The sequence below is a fragment of the Equus quagga genome, chromosome 4 (genome assembly GCF_021613505.1).
Source record: "Equus quagga isolate Etosha38 chromosome 4, UCLA_HA_Equagga_1.0, whole genome shotgun sequence".
NCBI lineage: Eukaryota > Metazoa > Chordata > Mammalia > Perissodactyla > Equidae > Equus > Equus quagga.
In genome coordinates, this window is record NC_060270.1 from 57006740 (window position 1) to 57020277 (window position 13538).

General features: G+C 35.0%; 1 protein-coding gene across 2 annotated transcripts in view; it reads right to left on the bottom strand.

The window, feature by feature from the left end:
* Positions 1–13538, bottom strand: part of NMD3 (NMD3 ribosome export adaptor) — a 39416-nt gene that overhangs the window by 12043 nt on the left and 13835 nt on the right. For both annotated transcript variants that reach the window (XM_046659778.1, XM_046659779.1), the window contains exons 6-10: positions 12446–12574; positions 12095–12185; positions 3639–3717; positions 2862–2958; positions 583–700 (exon numbers count right to left, since the gene is read on the bottom strand). In XM_046659778.1, coding sequence (XP_046515734.1) covers positions 583–700; positions 2862–2958; positions 3639–3717; positions 12095–12185; positions 12446–12574 — 514 coding nt within the window. The remainder of the gene's footprint in view (positions 1–582; positions 701–2861; positions 2959–3638; positions 3718–12094; positions 12186–12445; positions 12575–13538) is intronic.

A 13538-nucleotide genomic window follows, 5' to 3' on the forward strand; every position in this document is an offset into this window, starting at 1 on the left:
ACAAGCATAACGAATGACTTTCTGGAAAATATCAAAATAAACTCAATTTTTTATATATATTTACATTATAGGAAATAAATGAAAAAGATTAAGAAGTAGGAGATGCAACCAAGTATCAATATGGGGTCTTCTTTAAAAATCAGTTTTTATAAAGGGAATGTTAAAATTTATGTACACTAAGGATGAAGTTAGTTAAAATTCATATTGAAAACCAAATGTTCTACTGGATTACAAAAAGTCAAATATTCCAAACTCTAAAATATCCGCTACACTAAAATTTGGCAATGAACTTAAATAATTAACCACAAAAATTAAAAGAGGCAATAAGTCAATTTCAGTAAAACTAAAGGGAATGAAACTAGTAAATTTTTTAAAGTGCACAGAATTGTTTTTTTAAATAAAAAATACAAGGGTAACTTATGAAGAGCTTTTAAAATTCCAGTATTTTGTAAGAATTAAACAGAAGAAAAAGTTTTAACTAGTTTTTCAAAACAATATTACTGACAAAGTTTGATAAAATTAACATATATTATCCCCACTTAGTGGCCAGAAGTGTCAAGGCAAACAGTTCCTATAACTTACCTTGTAGGGTATTTGGATCTATGAGATGGATGGCACTGGTTACTCGAATACACACACAAATCTGGTTCATGTTTCCCAGACTTTGTGCCAGTTTTGGAGACAGACAAACAACATTATCCTAGGCATAAGAACCAACATTTTAGAGTGAAGCAAATCCTAAATAACAGTCTCCAATAAACACTCATCAACGTAAAAGGCATCCAAGTGCATTTGCCCAAACCAAAACATTATTATTAATTCTATGTATCAATAAAAGGCCTCAAGAAAAGAACAGACCTTACAGAAACAGAAAATAAGCTACACCTTCTTCAGACGGGGATATGTCTTATTAAAAATGCTATAAGAAAATTTTCCCAGATCCTATTTGCCAAGTTATGAAGTTTATGTCAATTTTATTGAAGTGTGAATGTTTGCTTATCATGTTCTAAGCCAAGGATTATAAACATCAAGAGGAGAATGATTTTCCAAATCTACTTGTGACCTCTTTGTACCTCCAAAACAACCAAACTTCAGAGGAGCCACGTTTCTCTTTCATGGCTACATGTACCAGTATGGAATCGAAGATTTAATGCTCAAAAATGCACATATTCTAAGTCTACATTGGGAGAAACTACCAGCCATATGGTTATCTATTTTTAAACTATATTAAAATATCAAAAGGGGGCCAGCCCCATGATGTAGTGGTAAAGTTCAGCATGCTCCACTTCAGTGGCCCAGGTTCACAGGTTTGAATCCTAGGCACAGACCTACACCATTCGTCAGCCATGCTGTGGTGGCGACCCACGTATAAAGTAGAGGAAGACTGGGACGGATTTTAGTTCAGAGCTAATCTTCCCTAGGAATAAATATATATATATATATATATATAAAGGATCTGGGTTACATTTTAAGCTGTATCTATTCACGATCATAGGCTCCTCCACTGAAGGCACATTCTATGCATCCCTAATAGCACCTAGTCTGGCTCTTCACTTTTAACTTAATAAGAGTCTCCAAAGATGAATGAAAACACTCCACAGTGTGTATTCATCCAGTTACTTGTATGAATCCCTCAAAGCACTTAATACACAAGGCCTAAACATGCCCTCACATCTAGAATCATATTTCCTAGGCCTTGCACCAGGAAAATGTTCACTGTTTTAAACCACAGGTCTGCAAAATATGACCCCTGAACAAATTAGGCCCACTGCCCATTTCTGTAAATAAAATTTTGCTGACACACAGCCTCAGCCATTCGTTTACTTATTATCTATGGCTACTTTTTGCAACAACAGCAGAGCTAAGTAGTTGCGAAAGAAACTATATGGCCTGAAAGCTGAAAATCTCTACTATCTAGTCCTTTACAGAAAAAGTTTGCTGACCCTGTGTTAAGCCATCATTTCATCTCTGGTACTGTGCTAACATAAAATAGTGACAGCTTTAAAGCTTTAGAGTCACAGACTTAGGCACAAATCCTGGCTTCATCATTTTGTAGTCATGTAATTTTGGGCAAGTCATCTCACCTCCCTCAGCATCAATTTCCTCATCTTCAAAATGACAATACGATTTACACTAGCTATTATGAGATGTGAAGAGGTAAAATATACGCAAGTTCTCAGATATTAACTTTATATAGAATGCTCACAATAAATCACGGCACTTATCTATTAGTGATTTAAGTATGGACATATAAGTTCCTATATGGCAAAGACCTCTAGATAAATAATCCTTAACACACAGTCTTCTAATACAGTAGATCCTCAATAAATATTTGTTGAATTTTAATTCATTTATATTTTTGAAGTAGGGTTTTTACCTTAATACAATTAAATGAAATGATATTCTACATTTTAAGTGTTATTCAGACTGTTTTTAAATCACAAAAATGATCTCACTTCCACAATACTATCTAATTTCACCATGCTAAATCCAGTTTGCACATATTCCACAAAGTGGTTCACAGATATTTATTTTAATGTCATTTCCTATATTCAAAGTTTCAGAGAACTGTCATGTGTCCACTAGGATGACAAATTTTAAGGAATAAGGACATTAAGAACTGTAACCAGGTCTTTTAATTAGTACACCAAAATGAAAGGTAAGCCAATTTATAATTTTAAGCATGACTACTTTTTAACATCATTTTAACATAGCTGAATGTGTCAGAAATCATTTAAGAAGGAAGTTATTCTAAATTTTTAACCAATCCCAAAGGAAACCAGGAGCTAATAATTACATATAAACCAATTAGTTACTTGTACTCTTTTATAGACATGGATTAATTAAATGAGGAAAAGTACCTTGCATATTGGAACAATTTCCACAGAAAAAGTGCTTTTGTAATTGTACGTGTTACTATGGATATCCTGAGAGATCAGTCTCTGTGAGGCTTTGTATCTATTAAGAGAAAAAGTTAATAGCAATAAAAAGGCAAAGGTCCTTACTCGAATAGTTTGGAGAATATTGATTATTTATCAAATCAAATCACCACTGTCCAAGGTCTGAGATTCCTGATGTCTGCCGTGGTGAAGCCTGATTTCATCCACTTACATTTCAAAACCTTCACCAATCTGACTGCACCCTACCTATTTTCACCTTTATCTACCAAAAACCTCTAAAACGTGCCCTTGGTTCAGACCTATCTCGTCTATATATGGTATCCAGTAAAAGCCACACTAATGCCCACCACAAGTCTTTGTTCACACTAATCTCACCTTTCAACAGAAACTCCACCTTTGACAATTTCTCATTTCAGGAGCTTAAGTCCTTCCTCCTCCATGAAGCTTCTCCCCAAAACCCTCTACCCCCATCTCTCTTTTTCTCTTATTTAAATACATTCAATCAATGTATTCATTCAATTCAATTCAAGTACTACAGTGCTTATTATCACAGGATGAGGTCTAGCTCCCCAGAGCCTTACATGCTGTTTGGCTAACTCTTAAGGTGGCTAATCCAATAACTCCTTGCCAACTGTGTAAGTATTCCTACCACAATTTTAAATGTTTTAACATAAGAGAAGTTGTCTAAGCCTGAAGAATGGATATGATCTACATCCACATCCATGGTTCACAACATACCTACAGGGAACTGTACATTGAAGAAATTCTACCATCTTCTGAGCATGTTGTTTTGAGGAATAATAGAAATCCAGACCATCTTTAAAAAAAAAAAAAAAAGCATATGAAAATAATTCTGCAAAATAAGATTTTCCTCAATTAACATGACTATATCAGAAATTAAATAAACAACCAAATTATTAGGAAAATATAAAAAATATTACACTGCAGTCATAACAGATTAGGGATAATACATCACTTAAGACTTGTGTGACAAAAGGATAGACAAATGCTAACAAAAGAAAACAAGATTCACAATTTTAATTTCAGACAAAATAAAAGTCAAGGTCAAGGGGGGAGAGAAAAACACTAAACAGAACAAAGAAGGATATTTTATGTACTAAATGGAACAATCTACCAAAAAGACAATAGGAATGCATCTAATAACACAGCACTGAGATGCAGAAAACAAAAACTATTAAAAAGAAAAGAAGAAATTAACAAATGTTAAAACATGCACAATCATTGTGGGGAACTAGTATAAGACTATCAATACCAAAATAACTAAACTGACCAAAAACAAGAAGGATACACAGAACTTGAATAAGCAACTATCAAGGTTGATTTAATTGCGATTATAAAACATGGTCCTAAGAAAGAATATATATTATTTCCAAAAACTTATAGAACATTCATAAAATCATCATGTACTAGGATTAAAGAAAAAACTCAAGACGGCTGGCCCTGTGGCATAGTGGTTAAGTTTGGCACATTCCACTCGGTGGCCCAGGTTCGTGGGTTTGGACCCCAGGTGCAGGCCTATACCACTCATCAGCCATGCTGTGGCAATGACCCACACAGAAAATAGAGGAACACTGGCACAGATGTTAGTTCAGGGATAATCTTCCTCAAGAAAAAAGAGGAAGTTTGGCAACAGATGCTAGCTCAGGGTGAATCTTCTTCAGCAAAAAAAGAAAAAAAAAATCACTTCAATAAATTCCAAATGGTAGAAATTACTAGATATTATCCAATCACAATGCAGAAGCATTAAAAATCAGCAACAAAGGGATAACTAAAAGCAAACCTACCTAAGAAATGTTTACAGATATTCTTCCAAACAACTCAGCTAACTAGGAAACTAAAATAACTCAGAATAGCCAAAACAATTTTGAAGATGAATGAAGTTGGGAACTTACACTTCCCAATTTCAAAACTTGACAACTCTAAGCAATCAAGACAGGGTAGTACTGGCATAAGAATAGATAACAGACCTATTGAACAGACTTGAGAATCCACAAATAAACCCTCACATTTACTGTCAATACATCTTTGACAGAGGATCCAAGGCAATTCATTGAGAAAGGATGGTCTTTTCACTGGGAAAACAGGATATCCACATGGAAAAAGATGAATTTAGACCCTTATCTCACCCCATGCACAAAAACTAACCCAAAAAGGTTAGAGATAAATATAAAAGCTAAAACTATAAAACATTTGAAAGAAACAGGAGAAAAATCTTTGTGACATTGATTAGACAAGAGTTCTTAAACATGACACCCAAGCAGGACAGATAAAAGAAAAAAACTGATAAATTGGTTCTCAAAATTTAAAACTTCTGCAATTCAAAAAGACACCACTAAATGCAGGCATCACACTTCCTGATTTCAAAATATATTACAAAGCTCCAGTAATCAAAACAGTATAGTACTGACATTAAAACAGCCCTACAGACCAATGGAACAAAACAGAGAGCCCAGAAATCAATCTATACATTTATGGTCAACTGATCTTCAACAAGGGTGCCAAGAATACACAGTGGAGAAAGGACAGTTTCTTCAACAAATGGCGCTGGGAAAACTGGATATCCACATGCAAAAGAATGAAATTGGACCTTTGTCTTACACCATATACTAAAATCAACTCAAAATAGATTCAAGACTCAAATGTTAACTCTTGGAAGAAAATACAGGGGAAAAGCTTCATGACATATCAATGATATGTCATATGTCATAGCAATGATTTCATAAATATGACACCAAAAGCATAGGCAAAAAAATGAAAAACTGGGACCACATCAAACTAAAAACCTTTCGCACAGCAAAAGAAACAACCAACACAGTGAAAAGGCAACCTACAGAATAGGAGAAAATATCTGCAAACCCTATATCTGATAAGGGGTTAATCTCCAAAATATATTAGGAACTCCCACAACTCACTAGCAAAAAACTTAATAACCCAATTAAAAAATGGGCAAAGGAACTATATAGACATTTCTCCAGAGAAGACATACCAATGGCCAACAGGTATATAAAAAATTTTCAATGTCACAAATCTTCAGGGAGATGCAAATCAAAACCACAATGAGATATCACTTCACACCTGTCAAGATGGCTATTATCAAAAAAAAGAAAGGTAAGCATTGATGAGGATTGGGAGAAACTGGAACCCGTAACGCAAAATAGTGCAGCCCCTATGGAAAACAGCATGGAGGGTCTTCAAAAATTTAAAAATAGAACTACCATAATGTGATCCAATAACCCCACTTCTAGGTATTTATCCAAAAGAACTGAAATCAGGATCTCAAAGAGCTATTAACATTCCCATGGTTTTTTGTTTTGTTTTGTTTGTTTTGAGGAAGATTATCCCTGAGCTAACTACTGCCAATCCTCCTCTTTTTGCTGAGGAAGACTGGCCCTGAGCTAACATTCATGGCCATCTTCCTCTACTGTATACGTGGGACACCTACCACAGCATGGCTTTTGCCAAGTGGTGCCATGTCCGCACCCGGGATCCGAACCAGGTGAACCCCGGGCAGCCGAGAAGTGGGACGTGCGAACTTAACCGCTGCGCCACCAGGCCAGCCCCACAATCCCATGTTTATTGCAGCACTATTCACAACAGCCAAAATGACGGACATTCAGGTTGTTTCCACAGGAGATGAATGGATAAAATGTGGTATATACATACAATGGAATATTATTCATCCTTAAAAGGGAAAGAAATTCTACAATCTGCAACAACACAGATGAATTTTGAGGACATTAGGCTAAGTGAAATAAGCCAGTCACAGAAAGACAAATTCTGCATAATTTCACTTACATAAAGTATCTAACAGCATCAAAGAGTGGAACTATGGTTGCCAGGGGTTGAGAGGAGGGTGAAATGAGGAGTTACTAATTAATGAGCATAAAGTTTCAGTTAAGCAAGATGAGTAAACTCTAGAGATCCGCTGTACAACACTGTACTTACAGTCAACAATAATGTATTATACACTTAAAAATTTGTTAAGAGGGTAGATCTCATGTTAAGTATTCTTACCACAACTGGAAAAAAAAAGATACCATGAAGAAAATGAAAAGACAGGCTATAGACTAGGAAAAAGCATGTGCAAATCATGTATGCGATAAGGGGTTTGTACCCAGAATATATTAAAAAGAACTCTTACAACTTAATAAGACAAACAATCCAACTGAAAAATGGGCAAAAGATTTGAATAGCTATTTCACCAAAAAATATACAAGAATGGCTAATAAGGTCATGAAAAGATAATCAACATCATTAGTCATTAGGGAAATGCAAATTAAAACCATGATGAGATGCCACTTCACAACACACTCTGGAATAGCCATAAACAAAAAGAGACAATAACAAGTGTTGGGGAAGATATGTAGAAACCGGAACCCTCAAACATTGCTGACGGGAATGTAAAATGGTACAGCCACTTTGGAAACAGTCTGGCAGTTTCTTAAAAAGATAAACATAAATTTACCATATACTCAGCAATTCTACACCTAGGTATGTACTCAAGACAATAAAATAGCTGAGATGTTTGCTGAGAATAAAAGAAATAGCAATGGCTAGTGGATAAAGGTAGCCATAAATACCACCTAGAGTCAATATGGTACTCAGAAGAAAATCTGTAACCTTAAGCATATTTATTAGAAACTGAAAGAAACAAACTAAGCTTTCAATTAATTCAAATAAAACTAAAGAAAGTAGAGGAAAAAAAATGTTTGTAACTATGTATGGTGATGGTAACTACAATTACTGTGGCGATCATTTAAGAACATATACAAATATTGAATCATTATGTTGTACACCTGAAACTAACAGAATGTTATATGTCAATCATATATCACTAAAAAAGTAAATTTTTAAAAAGTAGAAGGAATTAGTAATAAAAGCAAAAATTAAGAAAAAGGAAAAACTAAGACTTTCCTGATAAAACTAAAGCTAGTTCTTTGAAAAAACTAACACAATAGACAAAACTTTGGCAGCCCTGATGGGGTGGTGAGGGAAGATGAGAAAAGACATTAGAACAATAAAGAGGACATAACATAGTTAAGGATGAGAGTTAACATTATGATATATATATATACATACTACATTCAATTTTATGCCACAAATGTGAAAAGCTAGATGAAATGGTTTATTTCTTTGGAAAACGCTATTAAAATTGATTCAAGAAATAGAATATCTGAGAGACTAATATCCTAATAAAAGAAATTGAAAAACCTTTACTCCTCGCCCCATACCAAACAGGATGGCTTAACAGGCAAGTTCTCAGAAAACTTTAAGAGGCTGATAAACACTAGGTAGAAAGAGAGTAAACTTTCCAACTCTTTCAATGCCACTAACATAACTGATAGCAAGACTGGATAGAACAGCTTAAATATGTACATAATTACATATGCATTCATATCAAACAAAAATCTCAAATACTATACTTAGGGGTGAAACATAGAAACATGATAACGCCTGATACCTTACCACTCAATGCTATTCGCCACTCCTAGCCAAATAGAAAAAGAGAAAGGAAAAGACAAGGGACAAAATACTGCAAAAGAAGAAAGAAAACTATCAATTGTTTGCAGATAACTGTTTGCCTAGAAAATAAAGAATATCAACTGAAACTATGAGTGATATTAAGAAATTTCAGAAAGATCAATATATAAAATCAAGAGCTTTCCAATTAATCAATTAGAAAATCTGATGAAAAAAGTTGCCATCCACAAGAACAAACAGTATAGAATAGCCAAAAAACCAACAAGAAATACTCAAAATACTTATGAGGAAAACTATAAAATGCCACTGAAGTAGAGAAAAGAACTGAATAAACATGATTATGAGCCAAGCATGGTACTAATAATTCTATGAGGTAGGTGCTATCATCATCCTATTTTATTGATGGGAAAACTGAGGCTCAGAGAAGTTAATTAACTTGCCTAAGGTCACACAACAAAAAACTGGTGGGACAGAGTCAAATCCAAAAAATTTGGTTCCAGAATCCATGCTCTTACTCAGTATCAACCAAGTTTTGCAAAAATACTAGTAAGGGAACACATATCATAAAGCATAATTTACAAAGTATGCAGAAACAGTAAGACAAAATAAGCCTGAGGTGAACCATGTATATAAACGAATTTAGTACATACAAGGAGATATTTCAACTCAGTGGGGAAAGGATAAACTATTCAGCAGACAGGTATTGAGATAATGCAAGCTAACCTTCTGGGAAAAACTCCTACCAGGTAAGATTAAAGATCGAAAAGTAAAACAAAAACTATAATTTACTTTTTTAAAAATAATCTTGGGAGTATAGAAAACTGTCCTATGTAAGACACAAAAGTCATAAACCACAGCTACATAACTAAGAAATGAAAAATTCAAATGATAAAAGACGTAACTATAAGAAAGTATCTGCTCTCTCAGGCTCATGCTCAAACGCATGCTAGCCCGCTCTCTCTATGCGCACACACATAATGAGATCAATATCTTGAATAAGACACAAAATAAATGAGGAAAAAACAGATACATGAAGAACAGACAATTCACATTAGAGATAAACATTATGGCTAATACACATATAAAAATGTTAACCCTCGTTAGTAATCAAGAAAATGCAAATTAAAACCAGATGCCATTATTTTCTTCTAACGTTAGAACAGCAAAACTTAGAAAGGCCAATACAATCTTATGCACTGTTGGCAAGTGTGTGGAAAATGGAAACTCTCACAAGTGATGGGACCGTAAACTAACATGATTTTGGAAGACAACCTAGCAATACATATAAAAACTGAATATTTTCATACTTTTGCCTAGTAAGTTCAATTCCTGAACTCAATCTCACAGAAAAATCACTGAATATGCATAGGATATTTATTACAATGCCGTTTGTAGCAGTAAAAAAATGGAACATCTTGTAAGCCAATCAATAAGGAATAACTAAATAAATATACATTAATTAATGAATACACACACACTGGTTAAAAATAATGAAATAGGACTATACGCAATGACACGGAAATGTTTCCAAATATACTACGTAAGATGGCAGTCACAGAATATTACAGAACGATCCCAAATATGGGGGAAACCAACACTAACGATTTACATACAGAGCACATATTGTACTATCTTGTTTTAAGGGCTACCTCTGGGGATAACAAGCATACAAATGGGACATAGCAGTCCTTTATACATGCTTCTATGTTTAAATTTTTACGATTATTATGATTTTAAAAACAAAGTCACAAATAACCAACCAAACAAAAGATTCATTTAAATCAAACCAAGAACCAGTAGGGGGAAGAAAAGAGATTGATTCCTCTGGAAGAAAAAAAAGGTTGCTAAACTTGTAACATTTTTGGTTTTGAAAGTGACTACAAACGTATATCCCAGAATGTATGCAAGTCTTTGCTACAAAAAAAAAATTCTGTGTGAGTATATTTCTGTGAGTATATACTGTGTGAGAATATAGTGTTTTGCTTCCTTAGCTAGAATATTTGAATCTCCTTAATCCCAAAAGTGTTACTCAAAACAAAGTTACTCAGAACAAGCGTGTATTTTTGCCTGGTGGCTAACCACACACAACCAGGTACTACTTCAAACAGGCAGCAAGGTACCTTACCTACAAGAAGTATTCACTAAACTGTGTTTCACCAATTTAGACTGTTAACCTTATACGTACTGGTAATGCACTCAGGTCAGAGAGAAAGCTTAAAAGATTTTCTCCAGGTGACATAACTGATAATCACTTTCCCCCTATTTAAGGACCCAAGACCAACTTCTGAGCACTTTGGCCAAGACATACAAGATAAACGAATTAACAGATCAATAAGTTAACAGGGAAACTCAGGTTTTATGTTTTGTTTTCTTTTAAAAGAAACAAATTTTTAGTTTTATTTTTTTCCTTTTTTCCCCCAAATACCTCCAGTACATAGTTGTATATTTTTAGTTCTGGGTCCTTCTAGGTGTGGCACGTGGGATGCCGCCTCAGCATGGCTTAATGAGCTGTGCCATATCCGTGCCCAGGATCTGAACCAGTGAAACCCTGAACCACCAAAGTGGAGCATGCAAACTTAACCACTCAGCCACAGGGCCAGCCCCAGAACTCAGTTTTAAAATAAGGAATATAGGGGCTGTCCCCCAGGTGGCATAGTGGTCAAGCTCAGCATGTTCCACTTTGGCAGCCCAGGGTTCGTGGGTTCGGATCCTGGGCACAGACCTACACCACTCATCAAGCCATGCTGTGGCAGTGACCCACATACAAAACAGAGGAAGACTAGAGTGGATGTTAGCTCACTGACAATCTTCCTCAAGCAAAAAGAGGATTGGCAACAGGCATTAGCTCAGGGCCAATCTTCCTCATCAAAAAACAAAAATAAAAAATAAGGAGTGTAATATAAGAATTTGGTCATTCCTTCAAGAACAGCTCTCTCTAAACCTGTTCTTTAGAGACTAGGAAAATAACATACATGTCCACCAGTAGCAAGCACCATCTAAAAATATTAAACTTTAGCAAGAAACTTAAGAGTTTGCTAAAGAATATTTATGTTTTCTACTATTATTTAAAGATATATTCATCCATCACTAGCATGTATAAGTGTGGTACATCAACAGTAAATGCTGAGATATAACACACTCTAAGAAGCCATTATAAAACTAAATGCAAAATTTTTTAATTCCATCTTCAAGAAATCTAGTTAAATCATTTGTACATCACTGTTTATTATTACTGAGTTTAGGCTTCTGATTTAATGTATGCATCACAGATGCCTCTAGCCATCTAAAAAACAAAAATATTACAAAAGAACTTACAGATGTCAAAAATAATTTTCTTCCAGTCAGAAACTGATCTCTGCATAAAACAAGTTTTTAATGAGCTTTCTATCATAGCATTTTACTTTCCATTAACGTAGCTACATACTGGTTTACTCAATCGGCAGCTACTTGGTGTAAATTTAAATTAAAATAGAAAAAAATTAAAAATTCAGTTCCTTTGTAGCACTGGTCACCTTTCAAGTATTCAATAGCCACACACAGCTAGTGGCTACCATACTGGACAGTGCAAAAGAACTAAGATTTTTTTTCTCTCTAACAGAAAGTTCTTTCGGACAGTACAGGAAAAAACGCTCCACAGGTCAGCTGAAATAAAATTCTAACATCACTTCAAATGCTTTTAAATTTTAACTCACCATGAATCTCTTTGATACGAAGTGTATTCTGATGCATTCCATATTTCAAAATCAACTGTTCCAGATAGTAGAAAGTTTTTTTGTGCAAAGTCTAAACACAAGTGCATTATTAGATTAATAGGTGAAATGGAAAGAAAGGCCGTCAATAGACACAGCACACTGAACAGTCTTTGAGGTTATGTGAAAGCCTACAGTGACCTATTTCTACAGGGAGACGCTCCACACACCTACACCACCCCTGGTACGGAAGGATCTGCACAGAAGGGAAAGGAGGAGGTTTTACCAGCTATTTATGACTGACAAAGAGAAAATACAAGATGGAGGAATCACTCATCATCATTCTCTCATTACCTTTTGCCGGACTTGAACCACAGTCTTCCAGAAATCCTTAGCTTCTACTCTATGGCAATCTCCACACATTTGGGGCTGAACAACATAATCCACCACAAACACTTGCTGAAGGATAGCACCATTCATCACCTGATAAAGAAAACAATCACACTCCTTCATTCTTTCCTTTCTGTTTAACAACAAATATTTTTCTTAAAAGAAGATGCTTTAGTGGCCAGCCCAGTGGCAGAGTGGTTAAGTTCACACACTCTGCTTCGGCGGCCGGGGGTTCACTGGTTCGGATCCTTGGTGTGGACCTAGCACCACTCGTCAAGCCACACTGTGGCGGCATCCCACATACAAAACAGAGGAAGATTGGCACAAATGTTAGCTCAGGAACAATCTTCCTCAAGCAAAAAGAGGAAGATTGGCAACAGAAGTTAGCTCGGGGCCAATCTTCCTCACCAAAATAAAAGAGAAGAAGATGCTTTAATATTTAACTTAAAATATTTTTCCATAAATGCTTTGAAGACATCAACAATAAATCAGTTATATTTAAAGTCATAAGTTATACTATTTCAAGAAAGACATACAGGTTTAATTTGCAGGATCTATTAGATTAACATTTCAAATTTACCTTTAGCTGAAGAGGTTGTAAGAATATTCTTTGAAGAATTTTGATATCTATGTGTGTGTGTCTATGTGTAAAATTCATCCTCAAAAAAAAAAATAAGACAAAAAAAAAAAACTCTCAAAAAAGAAAACAATCCTTAACTTAATTGTTCCCAATCATAGCTTAATCATCAGAAATCACCTGGGAAGCTTTTTAAACATATAGATTCCAACTCATATCTAGTTGAACCCAGTTTGGTTCAGTTACTGTGAGTCATGATGATCAGCCAAGTTTGAGAAGCACTGCCTTAGCTCACGTTTTTACTTCAATCTTTTTCCTAAAGAAACTAACTGAAAAGATTATCTTAGCCCACTAACCATGAGCAATAGCTTCTGCAAACAAAGGGTTAAAATTAAGAGTGTATTCTTTTCCTTTTAAGCTGTTGAAGCCAACCTACCAATAGCCACTCATTTGCACCAACAGCCCCTCATGTGCACTCCC